Source organism: Spermophilus citellus (assembly GCF_964194105.1).
Source record: "Spermophilus citellus genome assembly, chromosome: 10".
In the NCBI taxonomy this organism is placed as follows: domain Eukaryota; kingdom Metazoa; phylum Chordata; class Mammalia; order Rodentia; family Sciuridae; genus Spermophilus; species Spermophilus citellus.
In genome coordinates this window covers 126,267,989-126,294,568 of record NC_138197.1, presented here as the reverse complement: position 1 = coordinate 126,294,568, position 26,580 = coordinate 126,267,989, and the positions used below count along the sequence as shown (strand labels likewise).

Here is a 26,580-nt window from a genome sequence, read left to right as displayed (position 1 = left end):
GTAAAACTTAAGATGACTGAAGACAAAATTCAGGACCAGAACAGTCAGACTTGGGCAGGTGGCAAATCAGACATCCAGGGGCGGCTGCCCAGAGAAAGGTGGCCTGCTCCAGACACCCGGATGTGAGGAAGGCTCCCGGAGGAGCACAAGCCAAGCCAGCCAGGAAGGCCAGAACTGGGTTGGTAAATACACATTCCTACTGAGCCCCACCGGCCTCAAGCCAGATGCAGGAGGGAAAGTCGACCCTGCACGATCCCACACAGGCTCTGGACTCTGCAAGGCCCCACATGGGTATTTAATATATGCATCACATGCCAGCCCCACAATGAACCCAGTAGGAGGCCACACATTACCACCAGCACCATTTTACAGATGAGCATGAAGAGGCACAGAAAGGTTCACTGATCCATCCAAGGTCACACAGCTAAGTGCTATTCCAATCTGGGAAGCCTAATTCCTAAGTCTATGCTCTTAAACACTCTGCTGTATCACAGACCAAGTGAACAGACAGAAGGAACCAGAAGTGGTTTTCTATGTGGCAAATGTTTATTTAAAAGAAAAGGCAGAAAACATTAGGATCCTTTTTCTTCAAATGCATCTGCGCGAACACATTTCCTTCCCTACTGTAAGCCTCACTCCCGAGCGTGGATTTTGCTATCACTTATTTGAGAGTCATTCAATTGCATCCCAGAGGACTTCCTGCCTTAAGCTCTCCTGCCATAAAGGAATGCATCTCTGAGCCACTTTCCTTCTGCAGACAGATTCGGAAGATTGGTTCTGAAAGGTGAGAGTCCAATTACTGGTCTTTGCTGGCCTGCTCGGCTTTAATCTGAGCGAAGTCACAGAAAACAGGCTAGGATTTCCCAGTCTCTTGGTCCTCCCAGACCCGGCGGTACCGGCCCCGTGTGTGTGCACTCGCCTGTGTGTTTTCTAGTTGATGATAATCTTTTAAAATCCACTTAAGCATAACTGGCTTATAAGGATCTGCAGAGGCGCCATCCGACCCGGCTCGGCTGCGCCACCTCAGTGCTGGAGTCTGTCTTTGTGTTTACACAAAGCAATGACCCCAAGTGACAGCATTTAACTTTTAACAGATTGATAAACATGTCCAGCTGCCAGGAGGGTGGCACGCACTTTCTAGTGATGACAATCGGCCCTCAGATTGAAACCCGCTGCCTTATAAAGGCAACACTTCTCTCGCGCCGTCTTGTCTCTGCAAAGTCGAACACAGAAGAGACGCTTCCTCTCCCGAAATTGTTGCGCTGAATGGAGACTTTGATTTTCAACCACAAAAGTAGCATCACGGAGCGGGAAGTGTACATGGGTCCCCAGCTAATGAGAAAAAAAAAAAAAAATCAGGGACAAATGCAGAGATGGGACCACTGTCCTCTGAGGGCAAATGACATTGTGGCAATCTCCATGTGGGCGGGTCTTGAGTTATCTCCAAGTAAACACAGAAATTCCAGCAAAACAGCATTGCCACCCGGTGTGGTGGCGCACACCTGTAACCCCCGTGACTCTGGAGGTTGAGGCAGGAGGATCTCGAGTTCAAAGCCAGCCTCAGCAAAAACAAGACACTAAGCAACTCAGTGAGACCCTGTCTCTAAATAAAATACAAAATAGGGCTGGGGGTGTGGCTCAGTGGTTAAGCGCCCCTGAGCCCCTGAGTGCAATCCCCCGTATCGGAAAAAAAATAAAAATAAAACACCAGCATCGCCCATTGCTTTAGCTGCTGCTGCTCGTTTGAGTTGGCGTGACAGCTCCGAGGCTCCACAGTAATTCTGTTTACATTCCACAATGCATGAGAGCTATAAGCATAAGGAATTTGTACCTAGTGATGTATTTGCATTTTGAACATCAGAATCTTATCTGTCACCCTGCAGTGCCATGATCATCCTCTTCCCTCGGCATGTCCCTACCCCTCTCGGTTGTGAGCAAGCCCAGTCGGAGGGCTGAGCAGGGAGTTGGGCACCTGGTGGAGCAGAGCTGAGATTCTGCCCCTGCCATGGAGACACTGTGATCTCGAGCAAGCCCTTAACCTTCAGCAGCCTCCACTTCCTTGTCCAAGTGGGAATAATAACCTGGCTTCTCGAGTGAGCTGAGAGGGTTGCAAAAGCTCTCTGATGGACAGTGCCAGGCACACAGTAGGCATCACAACAAGACCATGTCCTGCCCTCTCCTCTGGGCTCCCCCCACCATAGGACGCCTGTGTCCCTCCTTCCTTTCAAACGTGGAGAAGAGGCCAGCAGCAGCTGCAGCCCTTGCCTGTCGTGATCATCTCCTCCTTGCTGGTTGAGGACCTGGGCGGGCAGCGCTCCAGGCCAGCAGGAAGGCAGCGATGGGGGTGTTCAGCTGCCACAGGCTCCCCAGGAAAGGGACAGCCATGGCTCCTGAGAGGGCAGCAATAGGACCTGGCAGCAGATCGGGGCCACTTCTGCCACCCGGCTGTTCCAGAGGAGCAGCTGCCTCCAGGGCCCCCGCAGGCACACTTGGCTGCTCCTCTGGGCTTCACCCAGTCTCAGTCCAGCCACAGACATGGCCATATGGCAGCAAGCTCCCCCTTGGGAAGAAAGTGGAGGTCGGTCTCACCAAGATCCAAGGGGCAAAGCCACAGAGGGGAGGGCAGCAGCCTCCTGGACCCAGAGTCCTGGAACCCATCCAAAAAAGCTACCAGGTGTCACCAGCAGCCAGCTCACAGTTCACACCTGTCCTTCCCACCTCACCCCACTCCACCTAGGACAGAGTGTAGCCACAGAGAAGAAGTCATTCTGTGCATGTTTACTGATCAGCTACTACAACCAGGAAGACACCACAGGGCCCTCTTGCTCACTCTCTTGGCAAGCAGCTGAAGCTACAGGGCTTTTCTGCTTTAGATGGATGGCTAACAGTTACCAGCCCTGAGAAGGTGGCAGGTGCTCGACATAAATTATCTCAACTAATCTTTCCAGAAATCTTCAAAATCTATTACCCCATTCTGCAAGTGCACAAACAGGCTGAGAAAGGTGAAGCCCAGAGATGATGGAGCCAGAGTCTAACCCTGAACCTCCTGATTCTAGAGCCCAGGACATCTTACCAGACCATATCACCTTTTGAATTTCAGATGGGAAACGATGACTGGTGTTTTATTGAACACCTACTAGGTGCCAGGGATAAGGATTTACATAATTTCTTATTTTCATAAAAAGCCTATGAGAGGGCTGGGGTTGTGGCTCAAGTGGTAGAGTACTCGCCTAGAAATGCATGAGGCACTGGGCTCGATCCTCAGCACCACATAAAAATAAAATAAAGATATTGTGTCGGGGCTGGGGATGTGGCTCAAGCGGTAGCTCGCTCGCCTGGCATGCGTGCAGCCCAGGTTCGATCCTCAGCACCACATACCAACAAAGATGTTGTGTCCGCCGAGAACTAAAAAATAAATATTAAAAAAAAAAGATATTGTGTCCACCTAAAAACCTAAAAAAGTAAAATTTTTTAAAAAGCCTATATGAGATTAATACAATTATATATCCTCTTCAGATGAAGAAATGGAAGCTCAAATAGCTTGAGTGTAAACCCTGGAATGTGACAAAGTCAAGGCCCACATCAGGTCCACCTTCTTCCAGAAGGTGGGTATTTCCAAGGTCTCAGCTTCCACATGGATCCCTCGGGAAAGACTTCGCTAAGCACCCAGACTAGGTTACACCTGAGCTACTCATCTCCAGGAGTCCTGGGCTTCTCCTTTCTAATCCCCACCACAGAAATGAATAATGAATGAGTCAGGAAGGATCTCAGGATGGGGGGGTTTAGTTGTGCCTTGAAGAACTTGGGAGACTCCAGGGGATCATGAGAAGGTAGAGGGCAGTCGGGGAGGGGAGGCTTCTAGGACAAACAGAATAAAAGGGCATGGGGCCAACTGGCTACTCTTGTGGGAACAAAATGTATCACGCTCCCTGCCTCACACCATACAGAAAAAAAATCAACTCCTGATGGATTGCAAGTACAATGAGAAGAACCCCAAAGCTTTGCCCAGATCTCTGCTAGCAATACTCTCTCATCTCCAGGGTCTCATGCCCTCAGGGTGGGGACAGATCCATGAGCAAGTGGAGTCAGGAAGGCCCAGTGATCCTGAGGCCCTAGACTAGGGGGTGCAGGCTTCCCAATCTCAATATAAAAGATGGATGTTTAACGAAAGTCCTACTTCAAAAGGCAACCCCATGAAAAAACTCAAGGATAGAGTTCCAAAGAAGGCAGATTTCCATCATCGTTCAATATTTAAATGATCCAACAATAGCTGACACTTACAGAGTTCTTCAAACATGCCGGCCCTTGTCCAAGTGCTTCACCAAAGTACACTTACCTCCGCATCACAAAGGAGGAAACCAAGGAAACAAGAAGTTAAGTAACTCAAGGACATTGTCACTTGAAGGACATCAGACCTGGAGTCAGAGTACCTGAGTTTCTTATTGGGAGTCTTTTTGGCAAATGATTTTATTTCTCTGGGCCTTGGTTTTGAAAGATGGGGGGGAATGAGGATTGTACCCATGGTGCCTGTGGTTGGGAGGAATAAGTGGGGGGGTAGGGGTGGTCATAAATACACTCTCTTAACTTGAAATGCAAGACACCTTTCTTTATTTTAACTAACATGACCGTGACATCAGTTCTTTGAGGCAGAAGCTGAATCAGACAGTGTTCAAGAGATGTACTCACACACTGTACAGATATTTACTGAGCACCTGCTGGTGCCAGCCATCGTGAGAACACTGGTGCTGCAGGGGTGAGCAAAGCCAAGCCCTGGCCCTTGTGGCTCTTCCATTCTAGTGGCAGGGATGAGAGAAGGCACCCAAGGAAACTGTGGCCCAACATCAGCCAATGATGACAGAAGCAATGAAGACCAGCTGAGGACGTAAAGGGTCACGGTTGGGCTTTTATTTCTAAGTAAATACTATCCTGTGTGAGATCAGCTGATTTAAATAAAAGCATCCATAGCAGCGGCAGTTCTGTAAATGATCAGATGGTTTTTTATCCGATACCTGAAGGAAGAAGGAGACAGACAGGTGGATTCAGGGCAAGAGCAAAGGCGCAGAGACTGCCGCCGCCTTGGGGTGTTAACAGGGAGACAGGCTGAAGTAGGAAGGCCTGCATGAAGGTGCGGCTCCCACCCCCCTGGGGCTCCCCGTCGACTCCAGCCAATCACTGCCAACCTTCCCCTACACTTTCCCTCCTGGCCAATCAGAGCAGCCTTGTAGAGTGCGAGCGTTCATTCAGTCCGTTCCCTCCCTGACATCGCACCTGGCTGGGCGACGGAGACACGTGTGGACCAAAGACACATAGTTAGTCCCCTTTCCCAAAGCAGGTGTCCCCTAGAGAGGAAGACAGGGAGTCCACGGAGGCATGGGACCTGCTGACAGGGGCGGGCCGGGAGAAAGTGGTTCTGCCTCCAGACTCCGTGGCCGCCTCCTCCTCGGGCAGCAGGCTCAGGACAAGGGTCACAGCTGGCGCCAGCGAATGGGTCACTGCAAACTGCGGAAAACATCTGACTCGCGTTTCAGTCCTTATGCGCCACCTCCTCCAGCCACCGCCTTTCGCCAACTCCGCTAAATCTGCGGGTCCCCGGTACGGAGGGCTCCCACCGCCCCGCCGCTCTCTGTGGACACGGTGGTGAGGGCTGAAGGGGACCAGGAGGAGGCAGGCAAGGAGACAGGCCACCAGGGCATTCCACTGCGTCGTGGGACACCTCACGGGAGGTGGGGTGCTGTGGGAAGCAGTGCAGGCCAGCACCTTCTTTGGGGTGATGTGGGGGGCACTCTCCCGGGAAGCACCCTGGAGGAAATCTGCGCAGAGAGGAGAGAGTGGAAGGAAGGACAGACTGGAGCACATGGAAAAGTTGGAAGATGGGAGAGAAAATGATGGGGCCCGGGGCTCAGCTTCTGAAGAGCAGGGCATCAAATTGTGATGGGTCCTGGGGGCCTTGCCACAGTTTGCACCCATCCTGTAGGAATGGAGGCAGCTCAGATCTTGCCTTTTATAAGTCATGACTAGCCAGGTACAGTGGTGCGCGCCTGTAATCCCAGTAGCTTGGGAGGCTGAGGCAGGAGGATCTCGGGTTCAAAGCCAGCCTCAGCAACTTAGTGAGACCCTAAACAACTCAGCGAGACCCTGTCTCATAAAATACAAAAAGGGGCTGGGGATGAGGCTCAGTGGTTAAGCACCCCTGAGTCCCCCCCCCAAAAAAAATAAGTCATAACTGGTGCGCATGGCTGGCTGAGGTTGGAGGTTGTTACAATAAAACAGAGAAACTGAACAGTAATCCAGACTAGAGAGTGGATGGTTTGGAGCAGGGAGAGTGGAAATGGGAAGAGAGAAATCAAGGACAGCCTCCAGACTCGTAAGCTTGGAAACGGCTGGATGAGGCATGGTGTGAAGAAAGCCTATGGGAGGACAATCTGAGGGGCAAACAGACATCAAGCCCAGGTGGAGGTTCAGACATCTGGGCTGTCACGGGAACGGCCGTGCACCCAGGAGTCTGAGGCGGAAGAGCAGCCTGGTTGGACATAAAGGCAGGGGGGTCATCGGTACACAGGAGAAGACTGAAGCCAGCAAATGGGATTCTCCAAAGTACATGGTGCAGAAGGGGACGAGGGCCAAGGCGAAGCCCCAGGACACAAATTACTCGATAGTCAGAAGAAGAGGAGCTTGCACAGGACTCTGAAAATGAGCAGGAGGATCTAGGCAATAATGGGGTCCCAGCTGCTCAGGAAAGAGGGCTCAGGAAGAAGCCAAGGGGGCAGGCGGGTCAACTGAGGTCAACTGTAGAAGCAAGCGGCTGTAGTCGTAAGGACCTGTGTGGCAGTGCCGCCCTCTCTGTGCTCAAGGGGAAAAGGTTAGAAACCTTCGTACCGACTTTTTCATTACCCTCTGCTCTGCGTGAAAGTACAGGTGCGAAACCCAAAATTCATTTAGTGCGTGTTTACCAAAGGGGGATTAAGGAATTGTGCTCCGTGAGATGAAAGACACACACACACACACACACACACACACACACACACACACACACACATGCATGCACAGAGTCTGTGGCAAAACGAATTTTTGGAGAGACTGTGCAATGTATTCCCATGTTAGAGTTTGATAATGCAATTAGCAAAGTCAAAGCCCAGCCCAAAGGAACCCTGTTTAACCTCATTTAACCTAGCATTGCCCATACTCATTTGGCAATGGAATCCCTTCATGATATATCTCCTACCAGCATCTCCCGGGGCTGGCACCAGCAAAACACACTTTGGAATTTGCAGGGTTAGTGGGAGGGGAGAGTCTAACTGGCGAGGTGTCTGCAGCTGTTAAGTCTCTGGCAAAGCCATCCCTGCCAACCTTGAGAGAAAGCTTTCCTTGGGTTGGGTTCCTTCATTCATTGATGTAAAATTTATGAGGTACCCATTATGTGGTGGTATAGCCTGGAGTTTCAAAGGTGGCACATTTGAGGAAAAGAGAATTGCAGAGACTGAGGAGATCATTCTTTGGACATATGTGTCTGTTTGTGGTGGAGAATATGGTTAGCCAAATAACCAGCCAGATGCTGGCCTCTTGGAAGGGAGAGGGAAGAAGCATCACCATGAGGCCGACTTCTCTAGGAAGTTGGAAGATTTGGAAGGACTTTAAACTGTAAGCAAAACACTGGGGGATAAGAGCCATAAAGAATCCTGGGACTTAGGGTCCCAAGGACTTAGGAGCCTGGGGGCTCCTACTGCCAACAGAGTGGAAGACCATTCTCAGTGTGGTTGCAGTTGTGGTTGCTACCATTTATTTAGCACCTACTATGTGCCAGACAATTTATATACTGATAATAAGAATAATAGAGCAATAGCTAAAACTTACTGAGTTCATACTAGGCACCATGTACTCTTCTAAACCTTTTACAAATGCAAATGAAACTGACTTATTTAACCTTCTAACAACCCAGTAGATATTTGTATTAGATTTCCATCGTCATAACAAAAATACTTGATATAAATGACTTCAAAGGAGGAAGGTCTGTTTGGGGTCATGGCTTCAGAGTTTCAGGGCATGGTCCCCTGTATATGTGGTTTGGGGCCTGTGGAAGGGCAGAGCATCATAGTGAGGAGTCCGTGGTGAAGGAGGCTGTTCACCTCACAGCAGCCACGAAGAGAGAGTTGGGGGCTGGGGTCCCAATGCCCCCGTGACCTGATTCCTCCCACTAGGCCCCACCTCTGAAAGGCTTCACCCCCTCCCAACAGTGCCACAGGCTGGTCACCAAGAGCATGGTCTTTGGGGGACATTCAAGGCCCAAACTGTAACAATACTAACCATCTCAAGAAAAGTGAGGCACTGAGAAGTGATGTTCTCGCCCAAGATCATGACTAGTAAGTGACAAAGTTGAGATCTGAATCTTGCCTGGTTCCTCCAGATATTACACTCTTAAACCTGACACTTCCTGCCCCTTAAAAATGTCCTACTGGTACTTAATTTGGATTGCTGGAGTCTGAACCTAATCTGATCACTCCTAACCTGATCACTCCCTGCCATCACCCACAGTGTTCATGTTGATGTGTTGTTAACCCAGTTTACAGAGGAGGCTCGGTGTGTTGTTCACACAGCCCGCAGAGGGCAGCACTAAGACCCCTAAACCCGGGGAGTCTGAGTTCCCAGGTCTGCACTTTCCCATCACACAGACGGCTTCATTTTTCAAGCCAGAATTGAGGGAATTGGGGTCAACAGATTTCATGGCTGCTGAGGCCTGGGACCCACTCACTGGGAGAGGGAGGGGCACAGGCGCTGACCGTGGTGCTGACCCAACCAGGGGGGCTGAGCGCTGGCTGTGGTGCTGAAACAGCTTCCCAGCGACACCCTGCTGGGCAGACTCAGTCCTCTAGATGATGGAGAAGGCCAAAAGAGTTCAGGGAGGGGACTGGGTTGACCCAGCAGTGGGAAGGAGGAGTTCTGGGGTGTGTGGCCAACAGGCATCTTACCAACCCACCTTTGACAACTGGCGTAGCCATAGCTGTACAACCTGTGGGACGTCAGTCTGGCTGGAATTGAAAACAGTTATTTTGCAGTTTGCAGCAGCCTTGACCTTTAACACCCCTGGACTCAAGGCCAAGTAGACTTAGAGACAGTTCCCCTGTCCAAGGTTGGCCTCTGGGAACCCTCACCTGACCCAGGGTCATGGTCTTGAACCTTAAGTAGGTCAGGACCATTTGCATCATGCTGCAGTGACAAGCCGCAGCCCCAACGCTAGTGAATGCAGATTTCCAAGTACAGAATGGGCCAGGACCCTCCGCCTCCACTGCCAGGACTGCCAAAAAGCAGTGTCCTTGAGCCAGAATCTGCAGAGGACAGGCTTCCAGGCCAGGAGGCTCCATCCCAGCCCCCACACCCCTCAACAGAGCTGAAGATCATCACACTCAAGACCCTTAAGTAGCTCCTAATTGAAGGGCTTGCCAAGCCCTCTGTGCATTGTGGATCTAATTAAGTTCCAACATCATATCAAATTGAATCCTTTTATTAAACGTTTATCTTCAGATTCCAGAGTGTCACAACACCATTGTTTTAAATGACAGAAATGCAAACAGCATTTGCCTTTTCAACAGCCAGCGAAGTGCAGACCAGGGAAGTGACAGGGTGCCTCTTCCCAGAGCCATGCTTCCCCAGCAAGAGTGGCAGAGACCTGGGCCCCAAGAGCTTGCCTCCAACTCTTCCAAATATGCAATTACCTATACAGCCAGCTCAGCCCCCTGGCTTTGCAATTTCTCACAGTGACTTTTCTCATCTCTTGGGAACTCCTTTTATCTTGGGGGCTTTGGTAGGGAGGTGGGAGATGATCCTGTTCTCTCATCTGCTCCCATCTGTGCATTGGGTCCACAGCTCCTTGGGTCCACCCCTCTGTCCTCCCCTCTGGGATGGTGAAGCCTTCAGAAAGGATCCTGACATTCTCACCTCATCTGCCTCCCTAGCCAGTGACTGGCACAGAGACAGCTGCCAAAGTGCATTGAATCAAATAATTAATTAATAATTAAAGAACAAGTCTTGTTCTCCTCTTTGTAGTCCCTAGCACGTGTCCCAAAGATGACCAAGTCCTGAGGGACCAATTCCTGCCAACTAGACTCATAAGAGACCCACATTTCTGTGTGTACAAATAGCTGCTAAGGCAGAATACTCTCTCCTGGGGAGGGGACAATACTTAGGGCATCAGACGTTCTGCAAGTGAGGAGTCCTTCTCCCTTCCATATGACCAAACTGGGTCTTGCCAAACACCTGGAAATGCTAAGGCTTACATTCTGTTTGTTCTTTTTTTTTTAATTCAACAAAGTCCCCATTCTTGCCATAGCACAAGGATCATGAGAGCCTATCCTGAGAGCTTTACACGTACAGTAACTTCTTCACCCTTCACAAGAAATCACAAAATAGCTAATGGCATCCCACTTTACAGTAAGGAAACTGAGGCTCCAAGGGGGTACACAACCTGCCAAGACCATGTGCCCAGACGATCTGATAGTATTGGTCCTGGGTCTCTATTAAAAATAGTAGCTAACACGCTGGGGTTGCAGTTCAGTGGTAGAGCGCTCACCTGGCACGTGCGAGACCCTGGGTTTGATCCTCAGCACCACATAAAAATAAATAAAATAAAGGTATTGTGTCCAACTACAACTAAAAAATAAATATTAAAAAAATAGTAGCTAACATGTATCGACCCATATGAGCCTCCAATTCTTCCCCTACAGCATGGGCTCATGAATAGAATCTACCTGAGGGATTGATGTGATAATTAAATCAGGTGATAAGTGAAGTATTGGCACAGAGAGGGTTTTTAATAAACATTAGAGTCTTCCAAACCCGCTGAGAGAGAGAGAACAAAAACTCTGTAGTTCAATTCCTGTCCTCGATGCAATTCTATTAGGGAAATGACACATGAAACTTGAAATAACAAGACAAGACAGCAATACAAGAACTGTCATGAGGTCGCCGGTGGTTAATTGCCAGATGAGTGATCTTGGAGGTAAAATCAGAGATGAGAGGAGGAGGAGGCAGCCCTGGACTGTGGGGACCTGGGAAGGCCTCTTAGAATCCCAGCTTCTATGGGATAGAAGAACCTTGCAGGCCCAGCCCCTGTGGAAATGCCTTCTTCAGCGTCTGTAAGAAGCAGCCAACGCTCTGCTGGAACCCCTCCAGGGGTGGGTGGCTCCCTGTGGTGGGAGCCGTTCACCACACTCACCCAAGTCCTGGCCGGGCATCTCCTCCCTACCCACCACCAGGCTAGGGTGACATTACAACTGGAAGGTGTTCACTGCACCCCTTGAAGTGGGCACCCAAGGGCCCCTCGCCTGGTCCCAGCCCTGCCTGTGTGTTCCCACCCACAGCCCCCGTCTCTGCTCCTCCAGAATGAAATGGGCATTGTCTTAGATGGAGAAGAGGGCACAACTTCACCAGCTGGGAGAGAGGTGCTGGAAGAGGCAGAGCAGAGCAGATCAGACGGAAAGCTCTAGGCCTGGCTGGGCTGCCTGGCTCTGTGAGGCAGGCCACAGGAATCCTGAGGGCCTGGGAGTAGGAGTCTCTGGCTCAGCAAGGAGGGTGGCTAAATGGGCATCCCCAGGACCTTGCGCCTCCTGCGTGAGACAGTTCTGCCTGCGTGGCTCAGGCAGAGGTGGTGTTTGAGGGCCCCGTCCAACTCTCTGCAGCCAAACCACCTGGGACCAAGCAATGAACACGACCCAGCAGAGGTGGGCATCTGTGGCTGGGAATCTGGGCGGATCGGGCCAAGCAGTAAAAGCCACTGGTGTCTCCTCACTTCATAGAGGAGCCTGGACTAATGGCTCCTGGTCTTGTCCCTCCAATCCGTTCCCTACTCAGGCACCAGGATGTCACCCTAAAGCACAGACGAGGTCACATTAACCTCCCACTTACCACCCCTCAGTGGCTGGTCCAAAGTTACACTTTGAATGACGCCTCAGGCCCAGAACAAACCACCACTGCTAGCTCTCCCTACTAGCACAGACACATGCGTGTGCACACACATGCACACTCATGCAATGCACCAAGCCAACCTTCTGGTTCCAGACCTTCAAACAGGCCAAGACACTGGCCCCAGCCCTGTCCTCCCCTGGGCTGGCTCTTGCTCTCCTCCCCAGGGCCTCCTTGCCCCCACCTTCATCTGCCAATTTCGACTTCCTTTCCTGGTCATCTGACATGATGCTTCCTCCAGGAAGCCCTCCTGGCAACCCACCACCACCCAGGCTGGGCCATGACCCTCCCCACTCCCAGCAGCCTCTACCCTGCTGGCTAGCAGAGAAGTCCCCTGGAAGCCCCCGCCCAGCAGGCCTGGCATCAGGACCCAGCTCTGCACTGGCCCTAGCAGGGGGTTCTTAGGGGGGTCCTTCGCCTGGCTGAAGCTCCACTGCATGTCTCTAGAGTGGAGGGCACTAGAACCTTCCCAGCAGGCTTCTGGGGACTCAAGGGCTGTGCTGAGCCCTGGCTCGTGGCAGCGGCTCCAGGGCTACATCGCCGTGGCCTTGTGGTTTTCACCTCAGGTCTTGTGCACTTATTATTTGTCCAGGGCCCTCATCTGACCCCAGTCCTCAGGGACAGGGACTCCTTCCGCAGCCCCTCTCTATTTTGGAACCTAGCTCAACGACACCCACCGAGTAGGCCTCAGAGAAAATCCAGGACTAGTTGAAAAACTGAACTGAAAGACGAACAACTAGTCCAAGAATAAGGGTCACAGGCCAACAGGAAGAGGACTCGGGCTCCAGCTCTCTTATGAGGGGCAGTCACTACACGCAGGGATGATGAATTTAGAACACACGACAGCATTTCTCCATTATCCACCCACCCCCGGGACTCGGTACACAGAGTCCTTTGGACAGTTCTGTTCGTAGGATCCAAGCATTGACGGCTGCTGTAACTGCCTGGCGTGGTCTCTGGAGTGTGACCCTGGTCTCTCCCCTGCCCATCAGTGCGCTCCTCTGTGGGGACTGTATGTGATCTATCTGTCCCAAGCATGGGACCCTGCAAAGGGCAAGGACATGTGCCACTCACGGGGTATCTGCTAGTGGCAGGCAGGGCACTCGGCCCTCACAATGCTGGGGTTTATGCAGTTCTACCAGCCCTCCCAGGTAGGTCGCACTCTCTCCCCGTCCGACAGCTGAGGAGACCAAGGCCCAGAGAGTGTCCCTAGTAGGCCTGCATGAAGCCAGGCAGCAGTCTCCACACCCGTGACGCTGACCTCAGATTGTCACTGCTCTCTAACACTAGGAGTTGAGCTGAATCAACTGTGTTCCCTCATGGCCCAAGACCACCCCCAGGCTTTAGGCTGGCTTCATGGGTTCCAGCTGGGGTTGGCCTGTACCCCACGCAGAGGCCACCAACCTCGTCAGTAGAGCTTTTGCTTCCACTGCAGTGTGGACCCGTCTGAGTTTTTCCTGGTTACCGTGAAACTGCACAGGGTGTATGTTCACTTCTGTCCCTCGGGGGCCTGCTCTAGTGTTAGTTCTACCCCACCCCCGGGGGGGTGAGCTGTGAGGTTGTGACAAGAGAGACCTGAAGTTCAGAACCCAGAGCAAAGTCCTCAGTCTTGGTGAGGTCAGGCACACGTCAACCCACCAACTAGGGAGAGCAAAGCTGACTGAGGCCAGACACTTCAGCCCCCTGTCCAGCCCCATGGTGTGGCCCTGACCACCTTCTCTGGCCCTGACCACCCCACAATGGCTGACACCCACAGATCTTGGTCCATTGACCTTTTTTGGGAGCTAGATGTTCTTCCTTCGTCTGAGGTCAAACCCACCATCTTGAGCCCCTTCCTGGCTCCCTGGTTCCCTGGGTCGAGGCCGCCTCCCCACTTAGCCTGTCTCTTTCTCAGACACACCCCTCCTGCCTCTTCCCACCTTCACAGCAACAGCAGGCACTGAACACAGGTAAACTTTATCCAGAACAAGAGGTCATGAGGAATACTGGGACCTCTTTTTATTCATTTCATTGTCAAATAGTCAGTACACATTAGTGAGCACCTACTACACGCCAAGCATTGAGGGGTCAACTGATCATCTTCTTAAGAATGTTTTTTAAAATGTCTTAATATTCAATACACACAAAAAGGCTGTTTTAACCATCAACAAAATGAAAAGGCAACCTAAAGACTGGGGAAAATATTTGCAAAGTATCTATCTCATAATGTCTAAGGCTATAAAGAAAATCCAGGGTTAATATCCAACATTAATAACAAACTCATATAACTCAATAGCGAGAAAACACACAACCTGATTTAAAAGCGGGCAAAGGACTTAAATGTACATTTCTCTAAAGATGACATAAAAATTTCCAATAGGTACATTAAATAGCACTCAGCATCACTAGCCATTAAGGAAATGCAAATCGAAATCACTCTGCAACACCGCCTCACACCGTTAGGGTGGCTGTTCCCGTTAGCTGTTTCACTGCTGTGACTAAAAGACCCAACCAGGACAATGTAGAGGAGGAAATGGTTATCTGAGGGCTCACAGCCTCAGAGGTCTTAGTCCATAGAAGGCTGGCTCCACTCTTCGTGCCCCAAGGTGAGGATGAACCTCATGGTGGGAGAGTGTGGCAAAGGGAAGCAGCCCACAGGGCGATCGGGAAGCAGCCCACAGGGCGATCAGGAAGCAGACAGAGGCTCCACCCTCCAGATACAAAATATATACCCATAGCCACGCCCCCAGTGAGCCCCCTTCCCAGCCATACCCCATCAGCCTCCAGTTACCGCCCACCTACTCCCACCAGGGATTAACTCACTGATTAGGTTAAGGTTATAGCCCAATCATTTCTCCTCCAAACCTTCTTGCTTTGTCTCACACGTGAGCTTTTGGGGAACACCACATCTAAACCATAACAGTGGCCATTTCAAGAAATCATAAGAGACAAGACACAATGATTGTGGGTGGACGCGGAGGAAAGGGAATCCTGGTGCGCTGGTGCGCTGTAGCTGGGACATAGACTGGCACAGCCATCCCTGAAAACATCACAAAGGCCCCTAAAGAAATTAAACACAGAACTACTACAAAGTCAGCAATGCCTTTGGATATCCCCCAAAGGAAAGGAAATCAGCACCTCATAGAGGTATCTGCCCCCTCATTCATTACAGCAACAGCAATATGCAGAAACAACCTGGGTGTGCGTCCACACGTGGACCATAAAGAAACTGCGGGATGCACACGTGCGCGCGCGCGCACACACACACACACACACACACACACACACACACACAGGAATAGTATCCAGCCTTTACAAAGGAAGAAATCCTGCCATCCATAATGCGGTGAATCTGGAGGACATCATGTTAAGTGAAATAAGCCAGACACAAGGGGGAAAATATATATAAATATAAATATATCACATGCTTTCACTAAATGTATAATCTAAATTTTAAAAAATGTTAAATATATAGAGAGAATAGAATAGAGATTATCAGAGTGGGAGGGAATGGGGAGGTGTAGACAGAGGATACCAAGTAGCAAATATGTAGTAGGAACTAGTGGAAAGATCTAATTGGCAACAGGAGGGCTGTCCTTGGGAACAGTGTGTTGCATTCTGGATTTTTGTTAAATAAGTAGGGCATGGCTGCTCTTGCCACAAAGCCTGAGAAACGGGTCATGGTGAGATGATGGGTATGCTCATTTGTTCTGCTACAGTAGCTGTTTTCCTGCAAATAGGCATGCATCCTACAACAACACATTGTAGATCTTAAATATACTCAACAAAAATTTATTTTAAAAAATATATAAGATAAAAGGCTATTTTACAATAGAAATGGGGAGAAACGATGGGCCCTCCACATCTGTGGAAGTCATATCTGCAGTTGGCTGAAGGGAGTAGAGCACCCTCAGATTCTGGTACCCTCAGAAGACCCTGGAACATCAGTTCCCCATGAGTAATGAGGAACAACCTATATTTCTAAATGATCTATAATCTGGTTGAGGGCCAGGGGTACAGCTCAGTTGGTAGAGTGCTTGCCTCGCATGCATAAGGCCCTGGGTTCAATCCCCAGCAACACACACACACACACACACACACACACACACACACGTTTCCTCAGTCAATATAATCTGGTTGCATCTGTTCTTAATTTCATAAAAATGAAGTCATGCTCTGCGTATTTTTCTGCAGTTTGATTTGTTGGTTCAATGTTATGTTTTGGGAATTCATCTGTGTTGAACAGGTGTACCTGTTCATATACCAAAAGTAGCTATCACTTTTCTGGCGATAGAAATGTGGCTGATTCCCAGTACGATGCTGTTACAAGCTTTCTCATGTACATCTTCTCTAAGATACATTTCCAAGAGAAATTGCTGAGTGGTTGCGTATACATATATCTTGATGTTGTCAAATGACTTTTTTGTTGTTGTTTTGTTACTGGGGATTGTACTCAGGGGCACTCAACCACGGAGCCACATTCCCAGCCCTACTGTGTATTTTATTTAGAGATAGAGACTCTTAGCACTTCACTGTTGCTGAGGTTGGCTTTGAACTTGCAATCCTCCTGCCTCAGTCTCCTGAGACACTGAGATTACAGGCGTGCCCCACCACGCCCAGCTTCAAATAACTTTTAATAAGAGAAGTACCAGAAGATTCTGGTGCCCAAGGGATTCTAATATTTGAGTTCATCTAATATTTGATGTTTAGAAGCATGGAAACATGTAGCACACTCTGCCCTCACGTGTGTGTGTACATACACACTGACTGGTGCATTTGTTCAATAAACTTTTGTCAGGTAGCCATTATCATTGATTAAAAGGCACAGCATCAATGTAATAATGATTTTTCAGGACAAGAGACATACACCACTGTAAATGAATAAATCAATAGTAAGACAAATGCCAATTTCAGAAACATTGAAGTGTGCATCTAAGATTAGAACTGGGGAAAGTGTGGTATCTTCAGGACACTCTCTAGAAGAAATTCTATCTTTGAGGAGTTTGCAGACTTGCAGTTGTTTGTTCTCAATCAACAATACCAGGAGGAAATGGCATCACAGGCAATGTGAAGTGCTGGACAGCCTTGCTAACCCAACCCAAAGCAGGGTCCGCGGAGGAGCCTGGAACTTATGAGAAATGCAGAGCCCTTGGGCCCTCTCCAGACACATTGACCTAGAATCCAGCTTAGCATGATTCCCAAGCACTTCTGTGCCCAGGAAAGTCTGAGAAGGCCTGCACAGGAGCACAGGGAGGAAAGAGTCTTTCCAGCTGAGGCAATCCAGAAAGCCTTCCTCCAAGAAGTGTCCATTAAGCTGGGTGCAGTGGTGCATGCCTGTAATCCCAGCAGCTCAGGAGGCTGAGGCAGGAGGGTTTCAAGTTCAAAGCCAGTCTCAGCAACTCAGCAGACCCTGTCTCCAAATAAAATATTTAAAAGGGCTGGGGATACCGCTTAGTGGTAAATCACTCCTGGGTTTAAATCTCTGGTACAAAAAAATAAAAAACAAAAGTGTCCATTGAAAAAAGAAATAGAACTACATTTATCAAGTACCTGTTCTGGGTCAGGAACCCATTGGGCCATTGGGACCTTCACTTCTGTTATCTGATTGAGTCTTCAGAATTAACCCCTCGTCAACCCTGTGCAAGGATTAATACCATTTTCTTACCCAAAGGACACCAAGACAAAGAGAGGCCTGTAACTTGCTCAGAGCCACACAGCCAATAGCGAACAGCCAGACTCAGATGTCATATATTTTTTAGTTTGGAGCCCATCTCTTCCCTGGCAGCAAATGAAAAGAACTAACGTCACTGTGGGGACAAAGATCAGGAGCAGATACATCTGAACATTGCATGAGCAGGTGCTCCTCGAGGTCAGCCCCAGCACCAAGGACTTCTGAGAGGTCAGAGGGTGGAGCACAGAGGAAAGGGCAGATTCAGGGAAGGCAGGTGGAACAGACAGACTGCCACCTGGTCCAACCCTACCTGGTGACTGTGCAGTACCTGGAACCCAGTGGGCATTCAGAACTAGCCACAGAAGGAAGGAAGGGAGAAGCAAACTTACACACTGCCATGGAGCTGTCCTTCCAAACACCCAGACCAGCTGGTGGCAGGCGGTGCTGGGGCTGGGGTTCCTGCGAGGACAGAGGCAGGCGTGGCCCATCCTCCACAGGTCTCTGGAATCCCCGCAGTCAGGGAGGGCCCTGCCAGGAAAGCAGAAAGCCAGGAGCAAAGGAGGTTTAAAACACAGAGAAAGCAGCTCCCACCAAACCCTTCATTTGCTTCACTTAAAAAATTACTTAGACAACGTCCTCCCTGCGGCTCCGTGCTCCGCGTACACCCCACCCCCCCACCCCCCCACTCCGCTCCAGAGCTGCACTTTCAGCTTCTCTGAATGTGTGGAAAATAAACAGAGGCTGTGCAGCCCCTAATGACCAGGTTTACGAGGAGCTTATTGTATCTAAAGAAACAAGGCCGCCGTTGGTGTTGTGAGATATTAATGTGCCTTTGACAAAGCTGATGAACCGCCTTTTAAGCTACTTAATACCTGCAAGCCCAAGTTCCCAGGCTGAAACAGGAAATTCCTGGAAGCTGAACTCCAACAGCCTCAGGCGCAGCCATTGGCCTTTTCAACTCCTGGTGGCTGGCCTGCAGTCCCCAGGCTTTGGGGCTGGGGCTGGTGACACAGCTGCCCTGCTGGGGTGGGCGGGTCAGCGGACAGTTGGACAGTCGAGGTGATCACATTTGTTGGAGAATAATCCTTCCTAGTTCCTGATGGGCGTGCCTCCACCCCCCATTTCTCCAAGCTCAAAGCCCATGACTGTGGGGGGAGTGGACAGAGAGACCCTGCTTGGTTTGGCCTGGCCTCTGTGGGATCTGGCCCCTGCCCCTCTCCAGCTGCCCCCTCCTTCAATCCCACCCTGCAAGTCCTGTAAACGGGACAGATCCTTTTGAAGATCTCAAAAAACCACAATTCGTTGTGACTTTGCACTGCTGATCCATCACATAGGCTTGCCCTCCCTGCAGTGGTGTGCTGGTAAAGCTCAACAACCGGCTCTCTGGGGCAGCAGGTGGGTGGGGGCCAGACTCGGTTTGTAGCCTTTGCTCATCCCTGTGGCGTATATCAAGTTAGCAATGTCAGCCAGGAAGAACCCTCTGCCTTCCGCTCCCGTTCAGGCCCTGTGGCCCCGCAGTCTGCTCTGGGGAAACTTCTCTAACCCCAGACTGTTCTCTCCTGTGGCCAGTGTTTCCTTGGCTGCCTGGTTGATCTCTCTCCTTAGAAAGTGCTTCTCACCCCTCCACCATTTTCTCATCACAGCCCAACAAATGTGGGTGTGAGCGTGGGCAATGCACACAGTGCACACGCGCATGCTGCTGGCTCCTGCTCCAAGTCCTGCCGGGCTCTGCCACCTCCTCTGCAGGAGGACCCCGCAACATCCACGCACTCACAGACCCGGATGTGCGCTGTGCTCCAGCGCCCTGTCTCCCTGTCCCTGCAGCCTGCCTCCCCAGCAGCGGCTCTGTCTCCACCCGAGAGAGGTGAGCTCCTAGAGGACAGGCAGGGTGGTATTTTTCCTCTGTGTCCTCAGCAGGTTGCACAGCGTGGCATACATTTGGTGCCACATAAACGTTAGCTGGACTGTGCTCCCATAAGGCCTTGCACATCCCTCTATATGGCATGTGAGACCTTGCACTCATCATCACCTCAGTCAACCTAAGGGACCACTGGGACCCATCCCATCATGAAGTCTCACCTTACCCCCGTCACACACCACTACTTGCTTTTCCCCGGGGGGCTGTGTTCATCCTCTAGGCTGACCCAGTCTCCCTATCCCATGCCCTGGAGCCCTCTGGAATTTGTTTCCCAAGGTCAGCAGAATTCCCCGCACTCCCAACCTCCTCTCCTCCTGCTGGAATGGAGGCCTGGCTCTGCCCTGGGACACTTCCAGCCCCGCCACCTCTCCTAGGAGGGCCTCGTTCCTAACCCTGCCCTCTCTGAAACTCACCCCCCAGGTCTGCCCCAGCCCCCTGGGTGCCTTCATTCACAGATCCCTGGCTCCCTCCCGGGCGCCCCCTCATCCTCTGGCTCGCTCCTCTGCCTCCTCCTGTAGTCATCCTTGGAGATGCCACAGCGGCCAGGCAAGGAACAAGTTAGAAACCCTGCACTCCGGGACCCAATGGCTGTTCCTCCCACAGGGAAGCTGGGGAAGCATCTGGGGCCGCTCCCCTGTCAAATCGTGGCCAGACAGGGCCATCATTTAGTTTGTGCGGCCTCATCATCAAAAGATCACACCAATAATTTCTAAAAACCAACCAATGATTTAGGGCTTATTAGAATAATTTGATGAATCATTTGCACTTCAACTTTTTAACTGGGTAGGAGAGTCCTAATTCATTCTTGATGTACGGGGAGCGTAAGAGCGAATGTTTCAGTCTCGTCTTTATATTGATTTGTACAACCTTTCTGGTTGCCAGATACTTTCAATACCACCCCTGCCTCCACCTGAGCCCCCAAGTTCATGGTCTTGCCTTGACCTTGGCATTGCCAATAGCCAGAGCCCCCCACAGTCTCTTTCACCTCCCGCTCTCTGAACATTACATCCCACTTCTGGCCTTCTCCCCGAGCCTGACAATTCCTCAGCCCCCACCCACCCAAGATTCCCAGTGCATGGACACCCCTCCCTGGCTGTTCAGCACCCACTTGCCCCTCGGGTCCTGTCTCCCGCTGCCCAGCTCAGAGGCTGCCATCCATCTCCTAACTGCTCCCTGCCCCTCCCATCTGGCCTCACCTCCCAGCCACCTCTTGGCCACACTGCAGCTGCACCCCGAAAGGGCTGGAGGAAACCACAGAATCTCAGAAGGACCTCAGGCCACCAACACACACACCTCATGTCATGCACACACATGAGTGTGTGCCTGGCCCTCTCCCTCACCCTCCACTTCCCTTCCTCCCCTCCTCACACTCAGCTAAAGGCCCTGCTTCCCACTGTGTGAGGGAAAGGAAAGCAACGAGAAGAGCTGTGTCAGTGAGGGCCACCGTCATGGGTGCCCCAGGGCTGCCCGCCCTCCCTCTCCACACCACCCTCCACCCTTGCTCTCTGCAGGTCATCCCTCCTTCCCTCTCTACTGGAACCACCCCGTGAGTGTCACAATGCCTTCTCCTGACACAGAGCAGCCAGCACCAGCCAGCGAGCCATGGACACCCCTGAACACAGTACAGGAGGCTGGAGGGAGGTTAGGAAAGGGAGACCGCAAAGGAGGTGGTGCAGCCCAGAAAGGAACGCCAAAGGTCCTGTGGTAGGACGGAGTATAGCTGGAGAAGGAAGAAATGTAAAGAGAGGGACAAGGTTGTTGGGAAGTGAGGCCAAAGATAGAGAGGGCAGCTGGCTGAAGATGCTAGAGATGTTAAGATTTCCCCTAAAACCTGGGACGCTGCAGCATTTGAAGCTGGAGCTGGCATGATCAGATTTGCATTTTCAAAGAATCCTTGTGATATGCAGGGAGGTGCTGTCCACTGGAGACAGGACAACTTCGAGGGATGCTGAGGCCCTAAAACAGGAAAGCTGTGGTGATGGATGGGAGGGGCAGTTGGGGGAGATGGCAGGGTGATGAACTCACTGGTACCTCTGAGGACCAGACTCCAGGGACACCAGTGAGTTGGGGCTCAGGAAAGTCAGGTCCTTTTTAACACCCACCAGACTGAGAATGGCAGCCACCGCCCAGGTACAGGCCTCTGAGGTGAGACCTGAGCTGCTCGTGACTTCCACAGCCTCTCCACGCACATCTCCTGGGCCCCTCTGTGCCAGGAGCCACCTACCCAGGCACGAGTAGGGCACACTGGGTCCCGGGAGCAGCTAGGATGGGTGGGGAGCGGTGTGGGCGGTGCCACCCACCAGGATGGAGGTGCCACCCTCCAGCCCTCAGTTCCAGAGCTCTGTCCCCAATTTGCTGGGTGCCTCGGGGCACATCAGTGCCGCTGTTCGCCTCCTGCACCCGATTCCTTATAAAGATGCCTGGCACTGAGCTGGTGCTGACGGAAGATTTGTCAGACTGAATTGAAAGAAAATGAAAGTGCTTTGCAAAGTGCTTTTCAGCTACGCTGATTTGTAATTTCAACAATCAGGGGAATTTTTTATCTTCTTAACAGCTGGTAGGAGGACTCTTCTCCTGGGGGGCGGGGGACCAGATGCGGAGATGGAGGGAATAGGTGCTGGGGGTGGCCAGGCCTCCTGTCCATGCCCAGATTCGAAGGGCAGAGGGCTGCAGCAGGGGGTGAGCAGTTGTGCCAGAGGATGGACTGCCCCAAATACTTACACAAGACATCTGCCCCTGGGGTCCATTTTGACCCCACAAAGCTTCAGTACAGTGACTGGAAGTCCCAACATGCTCTGGGGAACTGTTTTTCTTGAAGTCAGAAAAGAAGGTGAATTTGGTACGGGGACAGCCCATGTGTGAATGGGGTCCAGGGGGTCTTCTCTGTAATAGGTAGCACATACTAAGAACCAGAAAGGCCTGAAATGCTGCTCTTCCTGTCTGAAACATGACACGCCTGAACACCGTGTTTTAAAGTAGAGGCTAAGTGTCCCCTACCCAAGACACTCAGCCCCCGAGGTGTTTTGGATTTCAGACTTCTTCAGATTTGGGGATATTGGCATATACATAATGAGATCCCTCTGGGTGTCATCTGCACCATGCACACACGTAACCTGGAGGTAACTGTGTACATAAGATGCTTTCTGTGGCCAGTGCTTTGGCCTTGACCCCTCACAGGAGGTCAAGTGTGGAGTGTCACTCAGGGTGTCATGTGGGTACTCCAAAAGTTTTGGATTTGGGAGTCTTTGGGATTTGGATTAGGAAGGTCCGAGCTGTATGGATTCGATGTACAGGGCTAGATACCACCGTCTGAAAATTCTTGGATGCGTGGCACATGATGAAACCTGCACCCACCTAGTCAGATATGGAATCTCAGGAATCTAAGAGAGTAAATCGCTGACGGCTTCTGAGGACTGTACTCATTAGGTAACACTGGCTCCTGTCATAGGAGACCCTCCTCAGTGGTTGAACAGTTAAAGTTTGTTGCTCTCTCATACCTGTGTCCCCAGGACTGGATAAATGCCCCAGGCATGGTTCCGAGCCCTGTGTGTACCTTCAGACAAGAAAACAGTCAGGTCCAGGAAGCTGGGCTTGACCAGACAGTTGGACCACTGAGCCTGCATCTGGCCCTGGCCATCCACCCCAGCACGGGTCCGTTCTTTTCTCATTCAGAGGACATTAACAGGCATTAGTGGCCCCGCTGATGCTGAGAGACCACACGCATGAGCAGACCAAAGCTCCTGCTGTCCGGAAGCTGACACTCTGGTGATTATAAATTGGATTCTATTCATTGATTCGTATGAGGGTTGCTTCAATGGTTTGCTGATTCACTCAGTGAACCCTGATGAGAGCCCGCTGGGGCTTTGCCTTGGAGTTTGGCCCTGGGCAGGTTCTCAACTGCTCATCAATCACCATGGAAATATTTAGAGTCCAAAGACCTTTGTTTGGACCCTGATTGCAGCTTCTTCTGGACACAAGTACTTATTCAGATCAGGGAGCGTCCCTGAGCCTCAACCTTTACATCTGGAAAATGGAGTGGCAACATTCCTCTTTAGAGGCCTCTGGCAGAGCCAAAATGAGCTCTAGTTTAAGAAGGTGAGGGGAGCCCAGCCCCCAGTGGGGCCTCAACCCCTGGAAGCCTCAGAGCTGCTGGGGCCCACGGTGAATTTCACATAATTACAGATGGGAATGTGCTCAAAGCTCCGGGGAAGGGCCAAGGGAATGTCTCCACATCACTCTGGGCTCTGCCTTCTTTGGAGAGCTGTCTGCGTGCGGCCTTCTCACATACAAAATGCAGGCTGACTCCCCGCACTGGACATTGAGTCAGGCCACTAAGCAACCAGCAGCATCCCCAGCAGAGTCCCCAGCCCAGAATCAAGCCCCCCGCCACTGCCAAGCTCCAGCTAATCCTCAGAAGCTGCATCGCAGGGACCAGGGATGGAAGGCAGGATTTTGAAGTTTAGCTTTAGATCCTCTCCGCAGAGCTGCGGGTGGGTGTGTTTTGATCCACCAGGCCGATGTCCAAAAAGACAAAGCAGTGATACCTTCCTTGGGGGGCGGGGGAGGCTTGGGTGAGTTTCAGAAGAGCAAGAAGTTGGAAGGGGCAGGGGCTGAGCCTGCACACTCCCACTCCGTTCTCATGCGCTCCTTCCCCTTGCTTTGCAGGGAACTTCAAAGGCCTGTGCAAGCAGATCGATCACTTCCCAGAGGATGCAGATTACGAAGCTGACACAGCAGAATATTTCCTCCGTGAGTCACACAATTTTTCAATCTCCCTCCAGGTGGTGGTCCTGTGCTTTGAGCCCTCAGAGAGCCAAAGGTCTATCTAGAGGCCCTGGTTATAGCAGAAAGAAAGAAAAAAAAAAAGATCTGCACCTGGCTCCTTTCCAGCTTTTAGGAGGGCAAAGCTTTGTGCATGCTGTTCCCTGTGCCCACAACACCCTTCCCTCCCCTTCTTTGTCTGGCAAACTCCTACTCAATAATCTCCAGGTCTCAAGGGAAACACCACCTTCACTAGAAAGTTCCCCTGGGCCTCTCCCCAGGGGTTCCCAGAGCAAGCACTTTATCAAGCTGTAGGTTCCTTTATGTGAGTAACAAGCCCCCAGTTCCGCAGGAGGAGGGACCCTCCCTTCTTGTCCACCTTTATAGTCTCAGCCCAGTGCAATGTGCACATTAAGAATTCAATAAATATTTCTTGCATAATTGAATGCGGAAATCAGACCGTGCCAGATTGGAACATCTACAAAAAAAAAAAAAAAAGGCAAAAGAGAGACATTTTTTTTCTTCCCCCGCAAGTCAAATCAAAGTTAAATCCTGATGTAACAGCTGTGATCTTAAATCCACCTGAGACATATCAAGAGAAAGCATTTTGAGGCCCCAAGGGGCCTCCAAAGCCTCAAGCATCAGCTAAAACTAACAAGGCTGCCAACTCCCCGAGAAAGGGATTTCCCAGAGAGGAGCTGAGGGTCCTTGAGACCTAGGACGGCAGAGCCAGAGGCTCTCACACCAGCTCTGAGGTTTGGTGTCCTCCCCCTGGAGTTACCTGCCTCTGCCTCCCAGGCCTGGCCTCCTCCCCTCCCCCACAGCAGAGTGGTGACCTTCCCCCTCGGATCCCTTTTATGAAAAATGCAGGAAGCATTTGATAATGTGGATTGGCCCTGTCTCTTTCAATAATGACTCCTTGCATCAAGCCTAGCTCACAGGTGAGCCTGGAATCGGGTTTCATTGGAACACTGTCAGCCAGGAAGCTGGGGAGAGGGAGGAAGGGAACACCCGGAGATTTATGGATTTTATTTTTTTAAAGGGGAAAAAGAAAACCTCATACCACACCCGCCACTTCCTTTTCTGAATTCCCTCAAGACAGTATTCTTAAATGGAAGTCTCAAAAGGGCCACTTGGTCATAGTCACCTGTTGCACCTCTGGAGCTCTTGCCAAGCCTGATCTTAGCAGAGGAGCCCAGGGGGTGTAGTAAATGTGGATTGAGCACCTGCTGTATGCCAGACCCAGTGCTCAGTGATGAGGAGACGGAGATGGACAAAAAAAGACAGTCCCTGGCCCAGGAAGAGCAGAACCAACAGGGAGGATCCTCAGAAACAGCTCCACTAGGAGACACAGCCTGGCAAAGATGTAGAGGTGACCCAGGGCCAGAGCCACAGTGCTGGACCCAGCCTCACCTGGTGGAGCACAGTACCCTGTGGCACTCTATTCACCAAGAAGTACCTTGAGGTAGGAAATTTGTCTCATTCATTACAGCACCTAGAACCAACCCTGGAATCTAGTAGGTGCTCAATAAATGCTTTCAATTAAAAGAAAAATAAAGATACAGGAGTCTTCCATAACAATTCCGGCCAGCTCTATGCCTCAGTTTCCTTAGTGCTAAAGAAAGAAGAGCTTCGAGTTTGGTTTATCTGGGTATATAGACTGCACTCTCATTAGCCACGTGGGATCCCCAAGGTCCCATTGGACTTAGCCCAACAATACTTCTTGAGCACTTATAACAGGGGTCAGCATACTTTTTTTGTAAAGGACTACACAGCAAACATGTTTGACTTTCCAAGTCACACAGTCACCTCCCCATCACTCAATCACTCAGCTCTGGCAAAAGCAGCCATAGGCAACACAGAAGCAAATGAGCATGGCGTGTTCCAGCTGAACTTTATTTACAATGATGGGCAGCAGCCTGTGTTTGACAGTTTGCTGACACCTGATCTATAATATGCTGGTGTTGGACTAGATGACAAAAATGATTTTTTTGAGGGCGGGTACCAGAGATTGAATCCAGGGGCACTTAACCACTGAGCTGCATCCCCAGCCCTTTTTATTTTTCATTCTAAGACAGGATCTTGCCAAGTTTCTTAGGATTTCGCTAAGTTGCTGAGGCTGACTTTGAACTTTCAATCCTCCTGATCCTCCTGCTTCAGCCTCCCAAATCGCTGAGATTACAGGCATGCACCACCGCGCCCGGCAACAATAATTTTTTAAAGCCGAAAGTTCCTATCATTCTCCAAAATTCTAACCTGATTGGCAAGAAAAGAGGGAAGAATGGCATCATTTTTCCAG

The 26,580-nt window shown here is 50.9% G+C and overlaps 1 protein-coding gene across 1 annotated transcript in view; it reads left to right on the top strand.

Annotated features, from left to right (window-relative positions):
* Positions 1–26,580, top strand: part of CACNG2 (calcium voltage-gated channel auxiliary subunit gamma 2) — a gene marked incomplete at both ends in the record, with an annotated part of 106,033 nt that overhangs the window by 65,324 nt on the left and 14,129 nt on the right. Inside the window, one exon of the mRNA XM_081310940.1 lies at positions 24,186–24,269. Within this exon, the coding sequence (XP_081167066.1) occupies positions 24,186–24,269 (84 nt within the window). The remainder of the gene's footprint in view (positions 1–24,185; positions 24,270–26,580) is intronic.